The 22,597-nt window shown below is 35.9% G+C and overlaps 1 protein-coding gene across 6 annotated transcripts in view; it reads left to right on the top strand.

Annotated features, from left to right (window-relative positions):
* Nucleotides 1-20,645, top strand: part of PARD3 (par-3 family cell polarity regulator) — a 671,095-nt gene extending 650,450 nt beyond the window's left edge. For 3 of the 6 annotated variants that reach the window (XM_083376216.1, XM_083376214.1, XM_083376218.1), the window contains 4 exons: nt 6,254-6,368; nt 13,664-13,714; nt 14,358-14,485; nt 18,733-20,645. In XM_083376216.1, the coding sequence (XP_083232342.1) occupies nt 6,254-6,368; nt 13,664-13,714; nt 14,358-14,485; nt 18,733-19,156 (718 nt within the window). In that variant the 3' untranslated portion in view covers nt 19,157-20,645. The remainder of the gene's footprint in view (nt 1-6,253; nt 6,369-13,663; nt 13,715-14,357; nt 14,486-18,732) is intronic. The other 3 variants (XM_083376219.1, XM_083376217.1, XM_083376215.1) reach the window with 1 other exon arrangement.
* The last annotated feature ends 1,952 nt before the right edge of the window (nt 20,646-22,597 follow it).

The following is a 22,597-nucleotide window of genomic DNA, read 5'->3' as shown; positions in this document are numbered from 1 at the left end:
TTTTCAGCATCTAAAAAGATTAGCGCTGCAGAGATCTGGTTGTGTCTTTCCAAAAACTCTAACACATCAACTATATGTCTAACATTATTTTTCATTTGCCTACCACTAATAAACCCCGTTTGATCCCCATGAATCACCTGTTGCAGAACCCTCATCAGTCTATTAGCCAAAACCTTAGCAAATATCTTATAATCTGTATTTAAAAGCGAAATCGGTCTGTAATTTTTAACTTGAGTAGCATCCTGATCTTCCTTCGGAATCAATGAGATAAAAGCTGTTCTCCAAGACGGTGGCACCTTTCCCCCCCTCTGGATTGTCTGGAACAGTTCCTTTAACGGTTTTATCATCTCAAATTGTAAATTTTTATAAAAGGCCGCAGACAAGCCATCCGTACCGGGCGCCTTATCAACCTTCAAATCCTTAATTGCTGTAAGGATTTCTTCTTCTGTGATCAGTTGGTTAATCCCCTCTCTTTGTGCTTGCGTAAGGACCGGAATATTAGCATTCTCCAAATATTTATCAATGTCTTTTACCTCAATTTCCTCTTTGGTATATAATTTCGAATAAAAATCCACAAAAGCATCCTTAATTAGATTCTGTTGAAACACAACCCTTCCTTTATATTCAATCTTGTCTATGTTAGAGGCCCTTTGTTTCTTCCTCAGTCTATAGGCTAACCATCTGCCTGGTTTATTAGCGTTGCAAAAAGTATTATGCCTAGCAAACCGCAGATTGGTTGCCACTTGGTCTGCCATTAATTTATCAAATTGTCCTCTTAACAGCCTAATAGCCTCTTTAATCTTCACGTCCCCTGGATTCAAAATCAAAACCCTTTCTTTTTCCTTTATTTCATTCTCCAGTTCTTTCCTTCTAGTTTCCATTACACGTCTACGTCTATTATTCATATATATCAACACCCCTCTCATATAGGCCTTACTAGCATCCCAAACCATATCCATCGAGGTACCCTTATTCATATTAATCTCGAAAAAATCCTTCATCCGCTGTTTACATTCTTCCACATTTCTCTGATCTCTAAACAAGTTCTCATTTAGGCGCCACGAGCGCCTATCTCTTTTCTCCTTATCAATCTCCAACCAAACTGGACTGTGGTCTGAAATAGTTCTTGCACATATCTTCACTTTTTTAGTTCTCAAAAAGAAGTCATTAGTCAACAAAATAAAATCAATCCTTGAGAAAGATTGGTGTCTGTCAGAGTAAAAAGTATAATCCTTCTCCTGCAGGTGCCTCTCACGCCAGATATCTCGCAATTCCAAATCATCCTTCAATTCAAAAAAAGTTTTAGGCAATCTGGCGTGGCTTGGAACACGCTTAAAAGCTCCAGCTTTATCCAAGTGTACATCCAGAACACCATTCCAATCTCCCATAAAAATAAAAGATTTATAATCCAACTGGGTAAGCTTTGTATGAAGTAAGCTAAAAAAATCAGCTTGTTGTTGGTTAGGTGCATATAGTCCAACTAGAAGCATCTTTTTACCTTCTAACAGCAGCTCAATCATAACATATCTTCCATGCTTATCTGCTTCAATTAAATCTGCTGTTAGAGCACTTTTAACATAAACAACTACTCCATTTTTCTTATTCTCTGCAGAGGCAACAAAATGCGTACCCAGTCTCGCGTTCAATAAATACTTTTGATCCAAAACTCTAATATGCGTTTCTTGCAAACATATAACGTCTATCTTAAATTGCTTTAAATATTGAAAAACTTTCTTCCTCTTCTGCGGTGAATTCAGTCCATTAACATTCCAAGTTAAGAATTTAGTTGCCATGAATATTCTCCAGAAGCCCATGGACCACAGCCTTGATAGGACTAACTTCTTTAGGCCGTGCTCCTCCCACAGCTTGACTGTATGTACGTTGCGAAGAAACTGAAGACTTTTGTTGATCTTGTTCTATTATTTTCTTTGCTCGTTTTAAAGCAGCACGCGTCACTCTTTGCTCTCTAGGATCATCCAAAGAAGTTGTAACTTGATCTCCTCCCGCTCCACTTTCCTCCGTTTCCTCCTCTTGTTGTTCTTCTTCTCCAGATCCTTTCCCAGCTTCCAGGAGCGTTAATGGAGTTGCTTTTAAGACATTGTTGTAAAAATCACGCGCTTGCTTCACAGTAATCAACCGGTACCTTTTACCTTCATGCATCACCATCAGCCCCTGAGGAATCTCCCATCTGAACCTTATATCTCTTTGCTTGAGCTCATGCACGAGGAATGTATAATCCTTCCTTCCCCTTAAAATCCTGGTCTTCATCCATATTCTCTTAATAGTGTATTAGGTTGAGGACTTTAAAATCAGACGTTTAAAATGATTTATAACTAGGTATGACACCTCTATTTCACGTATTATAGATAGTCTTTATAGTAGAAGTTGTTTGTCAAGTAAGATTTTATAGCCCAATGTACTCCATCATCTCATATAATAACTAATGTTTCGCATATAAAGAAATAGGAAAGTAATTCTCCACATATAGCTCTGAAAGTCAGTAAACGTTTACATTCATAGTTCAAACAAGCCAATTATGTCATCCAAAAATTCTCTTTACAGCTGAATTTCTCACAGGTGGTATCTATCAAGGTCAAAAGAGTTTTATCTGAAGTCTGAGCTACAAGCCAAATCTCTTTTAGGCAATAACAAGTTGTAATACCATATTTTGCCACAAGATGTCACCGATGCCATTTAAGGTTTTTTAAGTCCAAAATTTTTATAATCCTTTTTCCAGTTTTATTTCTTTTTTGTAGATAAAAACAAAAGTCTCCAGTAAAAATAAGAAAACTTTTGGTCCCCAAATTTCAGAAACATATACATCCAATTAGATTGAAATTATTCTTATAGTGCTTTAACTCCCCTGAGTAGTCAGTTGCCGCTGTTCTTAGAGGGTGGGGCAGAAAATCCCTTCCCTCTCTCCTCACAGGGGAAAAAAATACTTTGGACAGCTTTTACAGGAAAAGAAAAATACTTAAGATCTTAAAGAGAAGATCAGATCACTTTGACTTCAGCCGTCAGCAGTTTAGTGATAAGCCATATTGCTATGGCCGGTCTTTCCTCTGCTGGTTTAGAGTGGTGCCCCAGATCAAACGGAAGGGCTGCCACCTTCCCATGATCAAGCGGGGGTCCCCTCCTTGCTCGGTGCCCCTACAGGGCGACTTTCGATCCTTTCCAGGGTCCCTCAGTGGAATGAAATTGAACACGGAAGAATGAGGTCATCTTCCAGCATCCGCAATGGCAAACCAGAAGTCCCCATCTTTCGATTCTTGTCACCTATATTAGGGAAGTACTCCTTTTATTAGCTTTTAGCTAGAAATTCATCCAGATTCATATTGTGTCCCTAAAGTTCTGACCAGATTCTGCATTTTTTCTCCTTTGTGGCTGTAGAAAGATGGAGAAACATCTATGATTTATCAAAAAATAAATGTAAGAATAATTTGTCATATGGCTAGAATATTAAAAGTCTCTAACTGAGAGATTAAGGTGTGCAACACGTGCCTTAAATATGAATCCCTAATACTTTAAAAAAAGAAAAATTGTAGTGATAAAGAAGAATATTTGTAGTTCAGGGTTGAAATGAGGGGTCCTTACTAACACTGATGATGTTACCTAGTTTGGGTAATCAAACATTGGCAAGTAAACAACCAAGATCAGAGAACATCAAGGACCCCTGAGAAAAATTATAGCTGGAGTGTCCAAATACGATGCATGACATAACTTTAATTGTAAAGAGGAATGTGAATAATTGTTATAAGCATATTATATGTTGAAATAAAAAGAAAGATAATTGGAAAAATCAACTAGCAACAGAATTTGCTAGTTGGGCGCGCCGACCCTCTGGAATGAAGTTGCCTCTGAAGCTGCGGATGGCCCCTGACCTTCGGTCCTTCTGCCGTGACCTGAAGACGTGGTTGTTCCAACAAGCGGGCCTGGACTGACTACAATTTTTAATTAGGCTTTTACTGGGTTAAATTGTTTTGTAATTTTGTATTTATTGTTTAATTCTCTTTTAAATTTTTTACTCTTATGTTTTTTAATTTTTATTGTTGTGAGCCGCCCTGAGTCCTCAGGGAGAAGGGCGGCATATAAATTTAATAAAATGAAAAATGAAATGAAATGAAATGAGCCAACCTCAGCTTTTTAACTATTTCTTCTCTTTGAGAAAATAAGGCATATCTTAAAGTTAAATAGTTAACTGCCTTGGTGGAGCAGTGGGCTAATGCCTCCTTAAGTAACACCAGCTGCCTGCAATTAGTGTAGGTTCGAGTCCCACCAGGCTCAAGGTTGACTCAGCCTTCTGTCCTTCCGAGGTAGGTAAAATGAGGACCCAGATTGTTGGGGGCAATTAAGCTGACTTTGTAATAATGCCGCTTGGGGTGTGTGTGTGAAAACCCTAATAAGCAGGTATATACATAGAATGAAGGCTACTGCTAACCTTGTAAGCCGCCCTGAGTCTTTGGAGAAGGGCGGGATATAAATGGAATTAAAATAAAAAATAAAAAATAAAAATAAAAAAAATAAAAAATACCGTAGTTGTTCCTTGATGTCTCAGCTATCTGTTCATTCACTCAGGTGTGATGAAGGATTCCCAAAGTGGAAATAAAATTTATTTGCCATTTTGTTGATGTAGAATGGGAAGGAGCATCATTGTGTCCATTACATCTAACAGATAAAAAAAAATCTTGAGTTTTCCTTGACTGGTTCTCTTTTTTTTATATGCTGGAAAAACAATTTAGGGGGCCCTTACAATATTTTTCTCGCAGATTCTCAAAAACCTCAAAAATAAGAACCCAAGGTTCTTCTTTGCCATTAATATTTTAAAAAGCATAATATTTTGTCTATTGTTAAAGGTAAAGGTAAAGGTTCCCCCGCACATGCGTGCTAGTCGTTTCCGACTCTAGGGGCCGGTGCTCATCTCCGTTTCATAGCCGAAGAGCCAGCGCTTGTCCGAGGACGTCTCCGTGGTCATGTGGCCGGCATGACTAGACGCCAAAGGCGCACAGAACGCTGTTACCTTCCCACCGTAGTGGTCCCTATTTTTCTACTTGCATTTTTACGTGCTTTCGAACTGCTAGGTTGGCAGAAGCTGGGACGAGTAACAGGCACTCACTCTGCTACGCGGCACTCGGGATTCGACCCGCCAAACTGCCGACCTTCCAATCGACAAGTTCAGCGTCCTAACCCACTGAGCCACCGCGTCCCTATTGTTATGATGTGTCAAATAATTTTAGATCATCCAAAAACAATACTGAAAACCTGAAGATTGTTAACTGAAAAGTAATTCCACTGAATTTGATTTATTGTATTTCCAAAATACCAAGTGCACAGAGAACTGAGCTTTCATATCAAATCAAACTTTAGGACCATATCTATTCTTGTGAGAATGATATGATTCCTGATAAATGTTGTGAGAGATTCACATGTTGAAATGTATCACAACCCTATTAACCTTTTAATATTAAACTGATAAGTTCAAACTACTTGTCAGAAGCAGACCTAAGTATGAAGTTCTTGACAAGGAAACATATTTTAATAGTGTCATCTGCAAATTACATTGACAAAACCCATTGAAATGAAATTCAGAAATCTGCAGAATATCTGAAATGAGTAACATTTAACTGTCACAGGAAGATCTCATTAAAAGATGTTTGCCTTTCTTTAAAAACTTTTAATGCAGTCTTCACATACCTTAAATGCATATAGTAATAGAATAGTGAATGTTCCTGTTTTGTTGGGGAAATTTTATTTGGATTTTATATACAGCATGATTTGTGTCCATGCCTGTGAGACTTCTGAATACCAGCTGGTAAGAGCATGATGGCCCAGTTGAGTTTTTGACCTGATGCAAGGGTTCTTGTTACATTCTCATGGATTAGATGAACTGAAGAAGGCTTAGAAGATGCATATTTGTTTTAAGTTGTGTTTACATTAAGAAGGATTTCTTTCACCGGAGTCTAAGCATTTGTGGTAAAATAACCAAGCATAAACATAGTACTGATTTTTTTTCCAGGAGACTGCAAAAATCCATCCATAATATATTCCTTATTACAGAAGCAATATAGTAATATGTGTATTCCTTATCCAAAGTTTTGTTTAATATTGTGCCTGATATGGCATGTTATATTTTAAGTTGTGGTAAGAAATAGAATTAAGTATCACATTCTTATTATAAGTACTAATTTTTACTAGAAATGTTAGGATTTGAAGAAAGAATTTATCAGTTTTGTTCTCATGTCTTATTTTGTAACAGATCAGCTCCAAGCAATCATGACCGGATACAACGATTAAGGCAAGAATTTCAGCAAGCCAAGCAAGATGAGGATGTGGAAGACAGGAGGCGTACTTACAGCTTTGAACAACCATGGGTACGTGCTCATTTAGAATACTAACTGAGTAGAGCAAACAGTAAAGTCCCAAGGAAACTATATTAGATTAAGTCAAATATAGACAGCTATTTTGTCTGTCAACAGTATTTTAGAAGGTTTCAGGACAGAGTTGTTTTGTTCCTACCTGGAAATTTTTGAGTGCAAGCAGAATTATTCCTCCATAGTGCTGTAGCCCACTCTTTGATTTGCTTAAGGTATTATCTTCAGTTCCTACTGGAAACTGATTCCATGTCTTGAATGACCTTTTAACATATGACTCTTTGCCTTTCCATCTGTGGTACAACATTCCTAATTTTGTTTTGGGTTGTGCTCTGCCATCTGTCCATTCTGTAAAAGGATATTGTCTGGCCTATTGGAAACCATTCCTGGGTCACACAATTGTTGCCGACTAACTTATCTGCCCTTTAAAGAATGTCTCTAGGGGATTTCTGCTGGCGACATTGACAAGAACATGATTCTTTGCTTCTATAAACTGTATAGATTAAAATAAAACATGGTAGCATTCAAGATACTTCTACTGGTTTACTTGGATGCATTTTAAACCATGAATTACAAGTGTGTGTGTGTGTGTGTGTGTGTGTGTGTGTGTGTGTCTGTGTTTTAGTTTGTAGCAGAAATAACATACACTGAACAGCATTACTACTAAATAGCTGCCATAGTATAAAGGAACTTCTGTATAGAATATGGGCTAGATCTCCAACATCCAAATGGAAGATCCCACAGAAGATCATGGAGAATAGGAAAGCTAAGATCCTGCGGGACTTCCAGATTGAGAATGACAGGCAGGTACTGGCCAGTCAACCAGACTATGGTAGCAGGCAAGGACCAGAAGAGAGTGGTGGTGATAGATATGGCAGTCCAAGTGACATCAACATCAGAAAAAAGGAGTATGGGAAGCTGGAGAAGTGCTAGGAGGAATGAGAGAGGATATGGAAAGTAAAGGCCAAAGTGGCCCAGTGGTGGTAGGAACACTTTGGGCTATGACTACTAAGCTGGGAGAGTAGCTCCAACAGATCCCAGGAACAACGTCAGAGCTCTCCATCCAGAAGGGTGCAGTGATAGGAACAGCTAAGATCCTGCACAAAACCGTCCCACTCCAAGGGCCCTGTAGAGGACCCAAGATTGAAAAGGATGTATACCACACATAAGGAGGAGTATATAGGTATGTAGGTCTAAATATATATGAGAAAAAAATATGTCAAAATTTGCAGTTTGATTCTCACCAACCAGCCAGAAGAGATGTTTGAAAAGGCTTTGTTCTCCAAACCATTGACTCGTGAATGAAATACCTATTTATTTATTTTACTTTGAACCTCTGAGATTAAAATTAATCTCACTATTAAGAGAATATGGTACAATTGTAACTGTCCCAAATCATCTGTAACCACCCAAAATAGGTATATATGTTTACACCTATGTAACAAAACCAGCCCTTGAAAGAAGTTTTGACATTACAAAAAAAACAACAACAACACAGCAGCATGATGCAGATTTATGCAGAACAGGCTCTGCTCCTTGCAGTTTCAAGCCTCAGCAATGTTTTCAGTTGAAGAAGGATGCTTTTTGGTAACCTAAATTTTATTTTTATGGTAGCTGACATTGCTTAGATATCCTAAATGAAACGAAATATACTTAATTACACTGCGGTTATGCTGTCAATTTGCTAACCTAAGATATCTGAGTTTGCAGAAAGACCTATCAGCATATAATCCTGTAGAAGCTTATAGTAACCAGGAAAGCTATGCCATAAACATATCTTCTGTTTGTGTGCCTTACATAAAATCTGAATATTATTTCAAATTTTCACTTCAGTTTTACTTTGGACTTCTTTTTTCCTCTTCCTCCTAGATTGATTTCAAATTTAGCATTAGAAGTGTAGGGAACCAACAGACTCTTACACAAGCCTGCTTAAACCAGTTCCTTAAATCATAGTTAAGTGAAAGAGATACAAGCTTCCTTTTAAAGTTCTGTTATAAAATATTATATGTTCTTCATAAATGTAATGAAATTTAATTAAATATCCATACATATGCTATTTTAATGGGTAAGCTATTTTGCTGTTGGCATTGTTAGATACAGAAAAGGAAATTCAGTAACTTTTAAAAAATATTTTCTGAAAACAGGACCTTCTACACTATAGGAGGAAGATCTTCTGAATGAGCCCCAAATGTGATAGTTAGGGATCTTGGGAAAACTATCTGAGATAAATGGAGGACTTGAAACCATTACTACTGTAGGCCATGGGCTAGTACCCACAGCAATTTAGACAGGCAACCTAGATATGCTTTATAAGCAATGACTGAATGGAGAATTATTTTGGTGACAGGTTGATTACCTCTAGAACGGAATAATTTCCTGAACTGTGGGTCAGAAGACTGACATTTTTTTCTCTTTTCCCCCCCACAAACAATGGGGAGTTTTCCCCCTCTGGAGTAATAATGCAATGAGCTTAAAGTGTCTGAAATTATTCTTAATATATTTATATTTATCCTGAGCTTTGATGATTTTTGGCTCTGGGCTGCGCATGTACCCTTATGTACAGACACATTAATTTAGCAGAGGCCATGTGTACTTTAGGATTAATTTTCTCCCTCCTGTGTATTCTAATCTATGTAAGATCATGATACTTGGAAGGGATAAAGCAATGATCTCATTCCTTTTGAGATCACACAATGTAGCTTCAGCACTGAGGAACTAAAAACCCTTCTCTTAAGCAGCATATGTTAGTTTAAAATTATAAAAGTGCTTGCTTCAAAATGCACTTAGCAAATTCCAAATAACAAAACACAAAAATGGGGGTGGGGTACCTGCATATATGGAATTGGATATTTTAACTACAATCTTAACTACTCTTCTGCAATTTTAAGATGGAGATTTTGAGCTGAATTCTAACAGCAGAACAATTTTTGCTGCCTAAGCCATGTTTTCCAGACTCTGTTGTTTGATTATAATGATCCTATTCAGAACATAGAGAGCAAGCATTGATTATAAACTAGGTTTCACTATGACATCTTTGGCAGACTATTTACCAATGGCTGAGGGAGAATGGCACTTCTCTCTGCTGGTCCAATAATTCGTGAATCTCTGTCTTGAAGGTAGTCAGTCCAGTAACTTTAATGACCACAGACATTCTTATTAAAAACTTTAAAATGACAGTTCCTGGAGACAGCTAGGCAAAATATTTGAAGTGGAAGACACAGGCACATGTGTCTAGGGCAGACATGTCAAACTCACGATGTCATGTGACTTTACACAACATATTGGAGCTTTTTCGCCATTGCCGGCAATGGGGTGGGCATGGTTTCTCGGCGGCGTGTCCACCCCACAGGCTGGCACCCCTGGTCTAGGGCTTCATTCTTGTTGAAATTACGATGTATCCTTTTTTAGGTTCTTACTCATAGGATCTTTTTAAGGGTTCAATACAATCATGATTCTCTAATACATTGTCTTGTGTCCATAGCAGAAATAGTTTCACATGTGTCAGAAAAGAGAAATATCCCTTCTGTATATTATTGAATTACAACTCTAGTTAATTTTCTCCATTGGCCATGACAAACGAGCATGCTAAGAGTTATACTTAGTTATACATGCTAAGAGTATTAAGAATCCTGGTTTTCCACCTTTGGTTTATACTATAGTATATCTCTGATAACATCATTGAACGAGGAAGTCAGTATTGTATGTTTTCTGTGTGAGGGGTTTTTTTCCTGTGCTTTTGAGTCAGGGTTGATTCCTTCCTGGACAACTCCCTGCAAACTCATGGGCAAGATCTCAAAAGTGGTCTATGAGAATGTGACTGACCAAGGTCAAAGGCTGGCTTTGTATCTCAAGTAGAACTAAAACTCATGGTCTCCCAATTTCTAGTCTGGTATCTTAACTGCTACACTAAATTGTTTCTCTCTGTGCATGCATTAGATCCATTCACTTTCAAGATCAGTGCTAATATTTCCTAGTGCAAAATACTCAGCAATTGTTTTTAACTATCTATCAGCCCTCCTATAGGCCAGGAGATTCCAGGAATACTACTGTATTTTCCGGCGTATAAGACGACTTTTTAACCCATGAAAATCATCTCAAAAGTTGGGGGTCGTCTTATACGCCCAGTCGTCTTATACGCCGGAAAATACGGTATGTTATTGGTGAAGAATAGGCAATGTCTTAAAGTACACTAAGTGACCTGCCCTCCTGTCCCCAAATCCTCCATGCAAATAGTCATTTGTGTTCTAAAAGTGAAATTCAAATTCAAATGAACATTAACTTATACAGTATTTCCTTCTTAACAGTATTTGAATTTCTAAAGCTGGGAAGGGAAGAACATTATTTGAAGCTTCAGTCCCTTATTGAGATACATTGATTTGTATTAATTCTGTATGTCAAATAACCTTACACAACCTAGGCACTCTCCAGAATTGTACATGATTCTTGTTAATTTACAAATAAAACAAAACAAAATGTGCTAATTTAAGGATGACACTGCCTAAGATATATTTTAGAGGAACTATTCCAAAAATTGATCCCTCTGCTCGTAAGAAATCCTAATTTTGTTAATGTCTTTTTGTCACTGATAGAATTTATCCACGTGAACATGTGACATCTTAAACATTAATAGAACCACTGTGCATCAGCCTTCATAGTTTGCAGACCTTTTCATAAAATGCAATCTGAATTCCATTTACAGCATTTTCTACCTCTAAATTACACTGATTGAACAGTTTTTTTATATATTTCTTTTGCAAATAATTAATAAAGAGATATTCAATAATATCTTTCTGAAAATCTTGAATGTTTTTTCTGTTTTAATTTTATATGCCCTTTGCATAATGCAAGCAACATTTTATTGTAACTTTATTTCCTTATCATATTTAGAGAAATTGTATTTCATAATATATTACATTATATTTCATGTTGCAGGAAATATTAGCCTAATGTTGAGATTTTAAAAGCAAATCTCTTAAATGATTTATATATTAAAGGTTTAGAATGTCAGTATTCCTATCAAGCATCATTTTCTCCTGTGCTTTCATCAAGAAAAGTTCAAAATGATAGATACACTGAAGTTTCATTATTAAAGATATAAGCTTTTATATATTTGGATAAAATATATTTATAGCAGCTTTGATTATTTGATTTAAAAGATCAACAGTTGTGATACATCTCCACATAGACAAGGGGAAAATCCTCTGCAATTAAGCAGGTTAAGACAAAGCCAGCTTTGTTTGATAGCTTTAAAGAATTGTGATAATTGTACTTCACCTTGTACTGCCCTGTTTGTACAGGTGTTAAGTTGTTTGGGAGTTATACTCTGAGCACACAATTTGTATAGGGGACTATATTTTACCATATAATAAAAAGGCTAGTTTTGGTATTTGTGATAAATATCAGGCTTAATCGTTGTATGTAGATATGATATAAAATGAATATAAATCGTGTTCCTAAAATGTACTGAAAATGCATTTAGAAAATCACCGGTTTGGATACCATGTCAGCTGTGAAGCCAATTTTCAAACTTATTGGAAATTAAATACAGATAAGATTGTGATCTTCATGTTATTTTTCTTGCCTAGAATTTATCTTCTTACTTGTCACTTTGTGCCATGAAAGCCCTGTCAAGATTGCTTACACATTGTTGTTCATGGTCTTATTCTTATTTTTTCATCAAGAAAAAACATGATACAAACAAACAAAAGAATTACATCTTTGTCTAATGTTCTTTGGGAATTCAAGTTCCAGTCAGGAGCTTAAAGATTTATGCAAGTAACATTGCAAGATACAACTTTTTAAAAAAATTTACAGTTGGTATAGCAAAAATATTTAGCTCCTGTAATTTTTGTTATTTTTGTGACTAGCTAAAGCTAATGATTTATTCTCACACCTTTATTTATTCTGACACAAATATGTAAAAGTTTTGATTTGGAACGCCAAAATTATAAAGAATATGAATTAACAAATAACCAGAAACAATGGAAAATAGATATGTTGTGTGTCTACAAAACTCAGAGAAAGATAATAGATGAAAATGAAAATTTTCTAATCTTCTGTAGTAGAGTTGATGACTGCATGGAAATAAACTTGTAGGATCTATTTTGAATGAAAATGTATGTCAGAAAGTATGAATTGGTATTGCCTAGATTACTGTGAGTACAGTATATAGAAAAATATAATTCTGAATATTGGTGATAGTTGCATGTTATGAAGCAGCAAATGAGAATAGAAGAAACAGAAATCAGTTGGAAAAATTGCGCTACATTCTGAATATGATTAAGAATTTTTTTAAAAATGAAAAATTGAAAACTATTTTTTAAGAGGGAGAAGCTGTTTAGTGGTTTTCTTATACTTCAGGATTCTACAGATGCTAATCAGTAAGAGCATATGAAGATTAAAAATGGAAGCATATGAATTAGAATGTCCCTGAATCAGGAAGCTTTCTCTAATGCATTAAAGTAACTATTTAAAGAAGAGCTAGTTGCTTGTATGCTTATATCCAATATTTCTTTCCTTATAGAATGTATATGTGCAATTGTCTTGACTCAGTACTGAATTGACCTTAAATCTGGTAGGATGCATTCTCAGATCACAACATTGTTCCATCAAAGTGCCAACTACTTATTTTGAGTGAAACTGACCAGCATTGACATTAAGCCATTGTAACCAGGTTGGTGGCTTACCCTGCCCAGAGTCAATGGGATTTCATTCTTATAAATAATATACATAAAATATCTCTTCCTAACAGAGATAAAGCTCTTATATTCATCTGAAAACATTGCTGAATAAAAAAAGACTATTCAGGCATCCATATTTTAATAATAAGGGAGGAAATATCTTTTAAACATATTTTCAGTGCTAAACCTTTTTGGTCATGACAGCCTCAGATTTTTTTAAACCGACAGCTAAGGTTATGTTAATCTATGATAAATGAATCTACTGAAGGTTTTATGGTTCAGATCAGTCTCTGAGTTTGAAACAGTATGTGAAATGCTCTCAATTTTTAATTGTTCATATTTTCCTCCAAGTGTCATAATTAACAAAGAAGCCAAAATACAGTTAAGCAAAAAAACAAAACAAAACATATTTTAAGGGGTTGTATGGGGCAGGGAGGAAAATTCAGTATCAGCAAACTTTGACTTATATCATCCTTTTCCAACATGATCCTCTGGGTGATCTTCAAACTTCAAATAAACTACCCTAGGTTTTTTTTCTTTTTGCAAGGAAATGCATTTGTTTCCTATTCCTCATCTTTTACATTTTCTTTTGCTTTTCCCCTTTTCTCCAACCAGAGGCATACACAGAATCCAATAGCAAGAGGAGTGATGCAGAAGACCAGGGATGTACGTCATTAGGAAAATTTGCATGCCCAAGAGGTTCAGTAGGGTAAAATTAAATGTATTTCCCCGGTTGATTGAAGCTTCTCTATTGCTCTAGAGAAACTTCAAAGAAGACCAGAAAAAAATGCAGATGGCAGTAGTTATTTTAGCATTTCCTATTTCATTTACAGAAGCCTGCATTTAAATGTATCCCAGAAAAAGAGACGTCATTAATGTAAATTCAAATCTTTCATAGATGATCACAGAATCATGCCTATACAAAGAGAGCCTTATTATACTAAAGGTAAAGGTTTCCCCTGTCCAGTCGTGTCCAACCCTAGGGGGTCTCCATTTCTTAGCCAAGGTAGCCAGGGTGATGAAAAGACGCTTCCGTGGCCATGTGGCCAGCATAACTATTATGCCGAGGTGCATGGAACATTGTTACTTTTCCACCAAAGTGGTACCAATTTATCTACTTGAATTTGCATGCTTTTGAACTGCTATGTTGGCAGGAGCTGGGGGAACTAACAGGAGCTCACCCTGTCATGAGGTACTTGGGTCTTGAACTGTCAGTCTACCAGTCAACAAGCCCAGGGTCTTAACCGCTAGGCTACCACACCTGTTCTTATTTTTGTACTATTAACAATAATTGTCTTTCATTTCCTAGCCAAATTCAAAGACCTATTCACAGAGTGGCAGACATTCTGTATCAGTAGAAGTTCAGATGCAGAAGCAACGACAAGAGGAAAGAGAGAGTTTCCAGCAGGCTCAGAGGCAATACAGTTCATTACCCAGGTATGACATGTATCCAAAACTCTTTAGCCAACTAATAACATTTCTTCAGAAGGAAATACAGGCACTCCTCAACTTATAACATTTCATTTAGTGACAATTTAAAGTTACAATGGCATTTAAAAAGTAACTTATGATCATTTTTCACACTTGCGATCATGCAGCATTCCTATGATCAAAATTCAGATGCTTGGCAACTGACTTGTATTTATGACGGTTGCAGTTTCCTGGGGTCATGTGATCGGCTTTTGTGTCCTTATGATAAGTAAAAGTCAATGGGGAAGCCAGATTCACTTAGCAACAATATTACTAATTTAACAATTCACTTAACAACTGTGGCAAGAAAGGTCAAAAAGTGGGGCAAAACTCACTTAACAGATGTTTCACTTAGCACAATAAATTTTTGGCTCAATTGTGGCTGTAAGTCAAGAACTACCTGTAAACCATTATGGTGATATGCCTTCTTTGTTCAAAAGAACTTCTAAATTTGATCTGGAGTAAAATGAAGTTATGGGATAGAGCAAGACTGCAGTGCAATTAGACAAGGAATGGGCCAAATTTTGATGCTAGCAATTGTATTTGAAATTCTGAGATTTATGGGGGAGGCAATTTGCTTATTCAAAAAATTGGAATTGGAATTGACTTCTTGATACCATTTCAGCCAACCTTTCTTACCTTGTGAGGAGCCTTCTATAGATATTCTAATGAACATATATATAGCTAGGAGAAGAACTCAAGCCATTCTACAAACAGCCATGCATTTTATAAAACCTCCCTGTTCATTAATTTTATCCTAGGTGAGCCCCTGAAACAAATTAAGGTTGGTTTTATAAAAAGGGAGTCAGGCTGCTCAGATATACAATATTCATTTATTTCTGAACCAATCTTACAAAATTTGCTCAGAATATACTGGGAGATGAAGCTGATTTCCTTGCAGCTTCATTCTACCAGCCTGGTATTCTCCTGCTAAACTGAACTACAATTCCATTTGTATGAAATGAGCATGACTTGGTCTGTGAGATAAAAGAAAGTCGTAGTATAACATATCTGAAGGTACGGTTTAGGAAAAAAAACTATAGGTCATGGAAAATATCATAGCTCATGGAAAAGTCTGAAACTCCAAAATGCATAAGGCCTTGTATAATTCAAGTAATTAAGAGAAAAGAAGTATTAATTTGACAATACTTGTAACAGTAATAACCACTTTCTTCTATCGCTGATAACATTTTGGATGTTAGCACAGATGTGTATCATAAAAGTATGAACAAATAGATTGTATTGAAAAATGTGTCCTTGGTTGTAGTGTTTAAATGTTGTCTACAAATAAGCTTTATTTGGAATTGAAGATTTATATACGGAGTGCTGCATGTGGTTCAAAGAGCCAGTATGTTGAAGTGGTTAAGGCACCAAGCTAGAAATTGGGAGATTGTAATTTCTGCCAACTGGAATTACTTTGGACCATTATTTCTTTCTCAGTCTTAGGAAAAAGTAAATAATCCAAACATCTTGCCAAGAAATGTTGTCTTGTTTCAGACAGCATTCAGATAAATGATAATAGAATGTGGGTTGAAATACTCATTTTTACATCTGGGCAGGCCTGATGGCTGGTATGGTCCAAAAAGTCAAGATGGCCACCAAAAAAAAGTGATTGAAGCTCTGCCTGTTTTTATGAGTGATCACAATCATTTGTCAGCACCATCCTGACTTTTTTTTAATCCTGCCCTAAGACTACTCCTGCTTCTGGGATTGTTTTGTGCTCTATATCGTTCCTACTATTTAGGTGCTATTCATTTAAATATGTTCTCACCATGGCTGATTCCATTTGCAAGTGTTTATAAACAGTTCACATTAAATGTGCATGCCTTTTTTTATATATGCTTCTAATACATGGACCTTGTAACTTCTTTTCATAACTCCACCTTTTTGCAAGCAGTTCAACTGAATGTCCTATATTTTTGGACGCATATTTTCTTAGTCTGGTGATGGTTGGATGTACTTTTCTTTCATGTACACAATTTTGAATGCATTTCTGAGTTGCATCACTTAATGGGTTCAGGGCACACAAATTAAGTTAAGCACTGATTAAAATACAAATTAATTGAATTTCTCTCCTGTCACTTCCTTGAATGCAGTAAGTGGCCTCACTGTTGCAAAACATAGATCCTTCCCACTATAGTAAGACATCACCACAATAAAGGTGATATGATACACATAAATAGGACTTCCAATTGTGGCCAGTCATTTGGTTTAATGCTTCAGATAGTGAATACATTGTAAACCATTTTTATTGAGAGATGTTGAATTTGCAGGCTAAGAAAAAACATAGGCCTTTGGCTATCAGGGTCATTGATTCTATGCATACTAATGTCCCAGTTTGTGGCCCCTTTTAAGGGGTTTGAAGGTTCTAATTACTCTAACTGTGCTAGATGTCAATAACATAATATTCAAAGAACTTTTACACTGAAGAGTAGCTGGTTGTGTTAAACAAGCCAAACTAGAGAGAGACACATTAGGTGGCAGAAGAGAGAATAAAAGTCATCTTCTCATAAGAATCTAACATGATAGAATTATCAGGTCAGTGTTCTTCTAAGACACACTCATTTTATTCAATGCTATTTGCTGTTAATCACTATCATATTCCAGTTTAGATTTTCCAGATTTGGAAAACATGCAGATGCTGACTAGAAAATATCTTAATCTTAAAAATCTGGCTATTTATAGGAAACATGGAACATAAAATGTACAAAGTAAGCTGCTGCATCATGACAAAGCCCATTTTAAGCCAGTATTTTGCTTCTTACACTGGCTTATCAAATGCTGGGGCAACAAGTGGAGACCATCTCTTCTCTTGCTACTATTCCCCTGCAACTGAATCTAGGTCTAATGCTATCTTCAAGACGTTGACAGTCCTCTCTGACATGAATTTATCTAGTCCCATTTTAAAAATCCAAGTTTGTTTTTTTTTTAATCCCATTTATATCCCGCCCTTCTCCGAAGACTCAGGGTGGCTTACAATCTAAGAAGCACAAATCAATGTGCTTAGTTAGTAGACATTCACTAAGGATTAGGGTTATTAACTCTAAGGGGTAGTATTTTTATGTTTTCTATGCATAGCCAGACTTTAGATTCTTCTAGATTTGGGTATTGTGATAAATAGAAACAAAAGGGAGAGGAACATGTTGATTAGACTGGTATCCACACAACATGAAATGGTATAGGAGTTTAATAAAGGAAAGAAAAAATATTTGGAACAAAAGCATAGGGCAATTTATATTTTATATCCTGCTTTTGATCAGTTACGTCTAGAGCAGCTGGATTGTATAGAAGACCTGCCATTAAATATGTTAGGATGTGCCAAATGTGTCTAACTAATCCACAGTCATATCCCCTGCAAAAGATAAGATTTCAGTCCAAAAGCCAATCTCATATATTGAACTCATAACAATTTCAGCATTATAATGTAATCATTGTCAGGAAATATACAGGGTGTAAATAGTTAAATGCTTAGCATTATTTTTGTAAACAACAAAAGCAAACTTCCCCTGCTGATCATCAATTTATGTCATATTGATTTGTACAATCTTCTTGTTCCAGTATATTGAACTCGTTTTGGGATGGTTTTCTTGGCAATAATGCTTAAACAATGGAACTCACTCCAGAGTGAGGCTCACTTTGTAATTTAGATTATAAAAAATAAAGAAAGAGCCTGTAGTCCAGGTCCCTAGAAGAAGTCCTGCAGGACTAAACCACGGCAAACATTGAGACTATAATTGTTTCACATTGGTCAATAGATACTTCCTGAGGTCCACCAGTCAAACATACTCCTGGTGGTGCAGTGGTTAGAATGCAGTACTACAGGCTAACTCACTGCTCACTCCAGGAGTTTGATTCTGAGTGGCTCAAGGTTGACTCAGCTTTCCATCCTTCCAAGGTTAGTAAAATGAGGACCCAGACTGTTGGGGACAATAGGCTGATTCTGTAAACTTCTTAGACATGGCTCTAAAGCACTGGGAAGTGGTATATAAGTCTAAGTGCTATTGCTATTGCTATCTAGCCATAACAAACAGTTATTTACAATTCATTTATGTTATTACTGGTATTGTTTAAGATCATATAGGATAAAGGCTTCATTGAAGATAGAATGAGTACAACATAAACTAAAGCAGAGCTTTATAAGAGTAAAATACACATTTAAAATGCAAGTAACCCTTTTTACATAAATATATATATATATATATTTCTATTTTTAGACAAAGTCGGAAAAATGCCAGCTCTGTATCTCAAGATTCTTGGGAACAGAACTATCTTCCTGGTGAAGGTTTTCAAAGTGCTAAAGACAACCCTCGGTACTCCAGTTACCAAGGCTCTAGGAACGGCTACCTTGGGGGCCACGGCTTCAATGCTCGAGTCTTGCTTGAAACACAAGAGCTCCTCCGTCAGGAACACCGGCGGAGAGAGCAACAGCTGAAAAAAAAGACTTCTTCTGAAGGGCCCAACAACTATGACTCCCATAAGAAAGCTCAGGACCCCAATTATGCCACTCCCAAAGGTCCTTTCAGGCATGATGTACCACCTTCACCATCTCAGGTTGCCAGGCTGAACCGATTACAAACACCAGAAAAGGGAAAACCTTTTTATTCTTTAGTTGAAGAAAAAGGTCAGCGGCCCATGTAATAAAGGAATTTTTCATATGGAGAGACTTACATTACAGAACTCCATGTTTCAAATGGAGGGACTCTTATTTTGTTTTTCAGTGCCTTTAGCAAGATGGACAATGAATTGGAAGGCCTTATATATACATATTTTTTGCCATTATGTTTCAAGTGTTATATCCACAAAAGGATTATCCATTATTTGACAATCATATTTGAGGCAAGCAATGAGTCTTGGCTATCAACTGTCCTAGCCAGTTTTTATTATAAATAACTGCTCACCAAGTTACACCTTAGTGTTGTTCAAAGAGATACCATTTAGCATATAGCATTGATTGTTTTCTAATTTAAAATCCCATTGCCATATTTTGTTTGTTTATTTCCCTTAGTTTGAGGAAAGCAAGTACTTATCAGTTATAAGCAGTGAGCCAAGAATCTATTCTACTCAAGGACTAGAGTTTTCTTTTTGATAATTATTTAAATGTCTGTTCACTAAAATACTGTTTTTCTATGACTTCATTGGTCATTCTTGAGTTCTGCACAAAACCTTATGCTCATTCCTCATTCATTTATCCAAGAGACCTTGTTTCATTTGTCTCATACCTTAACATATATATACCTTATATTATTATGAGACATTGTATTTATAATTTACATCAGCTAATGCTGGGGAGGGGGAATGTGTTGTTTGTCTATGGATGGTCAATTTCTCCAGATTGGTTTAGCCAAGTGTCTTTTTTATTAACTGCTCCCAATTATGTACAATTTCAGCCCCCCCCCGAATTATAGATAAATAATTGCTCAGATATTCCATACTTTATAATAATTTAATTTCTCATTATTTTTGTTAGAAGGAAAAAATGCAGGACAAAATAAAGTGAAAATCTATTTTTTGAATTAAAACTAGCTTTTGTAAGCCTGTCTTTTTGACAATTTGTAAAAACCTGTGGACATTTTGTGCTATGCTTCCATGTTGCTATATTTTGCCTCTTTGAACAATATTTGGAATCAACCAGTAAAATATAAAATAAGACAGAAATGTGAGAAAATGGATATACATCATCATGAAAATACATTGGTGTTAAAAAAAATTGATAAAAAGCTGTGAGGATATATTTTCAGTGCATTTTAAGTATACAGAATTTTCCTTTGCAACAGCTAGTTTTATGTTTTGAGGGTCTGAACATTCATGTATTGTTTTATAAGTGCCTGAAGTGAAAAAGTCTTGAGATTAAAAAAAATATTAATGGTGTGTTATTGTATGATTGTTAATTTGCCATTAAAAAAGGAAGAAACCTGCCCATAATACTTTTGCTACAAAGAATACTTTACTTTTGCTGTTTCAAGAATATATGTGACTATTCAGTATATTCCAGCAGTGTCTTCTATACCTGTTTGCTAATTTTGTTTGTTAATATACTCAAGTGTTAAAAGATTTGTTACTAATGTAAGCACAGTGACATCTGACAAAAATGGCTCTTTTTCACATAGCACTGGGGGAAATGATGTAAATACAGAAATTTAGAATAAAAAGACTGTTTGTGTCTTTATTTCAACATTTTTTGAAGTTTCAGAAATTCCAGCCATCATTACTTGATTTTAAAAAAAAAAACTTTACAGATGTTCTTTTATCATGTTTCCACAGATTTAAATTTCCCTTTCTTTAACCAATTATAGAAATAACTTATAAGAATGGAAAGAAAATAATGCCTTGCATCTGTATTCAAGCCTTACAAGAAGAAAGGCAAAAAGAGGAGGAGGAACAAAACAAAATATGAATACAGATGTTGATCAAATCTGAAATATGGATAGCTTTGTTATGCTGCGTTGGTTTTCCCATTTGTGGCAGATTCAACTACAGGTGATGCTGGACTTATAACAGGTCACTTAGTAACCAAAGTTAAAATGGCTCTGAAACAAGTAAGTTATTACCACTTTTCCACACTTAATGACTGCTACAGCATCCCCATGGTCTCATGGTCAAAATTCAGACACTTAGCAATTGATTCATATTTATGAGGGTTGATCTGTGCCGGGGTCATGTGCTCACATTTTGCATTTTTCTGACAAGCCAAGTCAATGGAGAGGCGAGATTCATTTAACAGCCACATTTCTAATTTAACAACTGCAGTGATTTACTTACAACTGTTGCAAGAAAGGTCATAAGATGATAGATAGATAGATAGATAGATAGATAGATAGATAGATAGATAGATAGACAGACAGATAGATAGATAACCTTTATTGTCATTTTTTCTGTGGGCACAATGGCACACATTAAAAATGGGGAAAAACTCACCTAACAACTGTCTTGCTTAGCAACAGAATTTTTGTAAATTGAGGATTACCTGTATTCAGCATTTTTCGTGCATCCTTCAGTTTACAATCAATCACAGTTATATAGAGGCATCCACTGCAGGGACTGATGCTTCTACAAAAGGATGGTATGGGCTGGTGGATATGATTTTGTCCACATAAAACATGGCTTCCTTTCAAAATTGCTGTAATCCTAAAAGTTATACTAACCATATAGCCGTCAACAGACTTGCAACCTCAATATAGTAAGAAATTGATACATCCAAGACAGATTGTCAGTCATCTAATGGTTGCAAACAAATCATGAAATGAGTGTATGGAAACCCTCAGGTAATTTTATGATCAGTGCTGTTTTTTAAGGATTTTGCCATAGTTATGCTTATCACTTAAAAGCTAGCTGTTCCTTTGAGTCAACTATTTTGCTAAAGGAGAATGCAGCATTCCTCTCTCCCCACCCCCCAACTTCCTTCTCCAATTCTGGTGCTCTTGCCGTAGATCACATTTCTCATTCTAATGAGATTCAATCTCCGGGGAGCATATAATAATGAGATTGAGCCACTTTTCATATATAATTGCCTTTTCTTCTGATTAACAGGTTTGCATACAAAAGCTAATGGTAATTGGAACAGAGAACAAAGATCCAGGGTCAGCATAAAAAGGAAATATGGCTACAGACTTGACAGGTTTAGGGTTCTCAACTTCATCCAGGTCCTTTTATTGGTTACTGTGAACCACCTAGAATACAGGTCTGAGGTAGGCAGTCTTCTCTCTCTCTCTCTTTGTCTCTTTCTGTCTCTTTCTTGCTAAAGAGATTAGAACAGAAACAGCTTATATATATATATATATATATATATATATATATATATATATATATATATATATATATATATACACATATATATATATATATATATATATATATATATATATATATATATATATATATATATATATATATATATATATTTTCCTTGGGACGCGGCTCAGTGGGTTAGGACTCTGAGCTTGTTGATCAGAAGGTCGGCAGTTTGGCGGGTCGAATCCCGAGTGCCGCATAACAAAGTGAGCGCCTGTTACTTGTCCCAGCTTCTGCCAACCTCGCAGTTCGAAAGCACGTAAAAATGCAAGTAAAAAAATAGGGACTACT

This window comes from Vipera ursinii, assembly GCF_947247035.1.
Source record: "Vipera ursinii genome assembly, chromosome: Z".
In the NCBI taxonomy this organism is placed as follows: Eukaryota; Metazoa; Chordata; class Lepidosauria; order Squamata; family Viperidae; genus Vipera; species Vipera ursinii.
The sequence above is the reverse complement of the archived record's forward strand: the minus strand, read 5'-3'. Positions and strand labels throughout refer to the sequence as shown.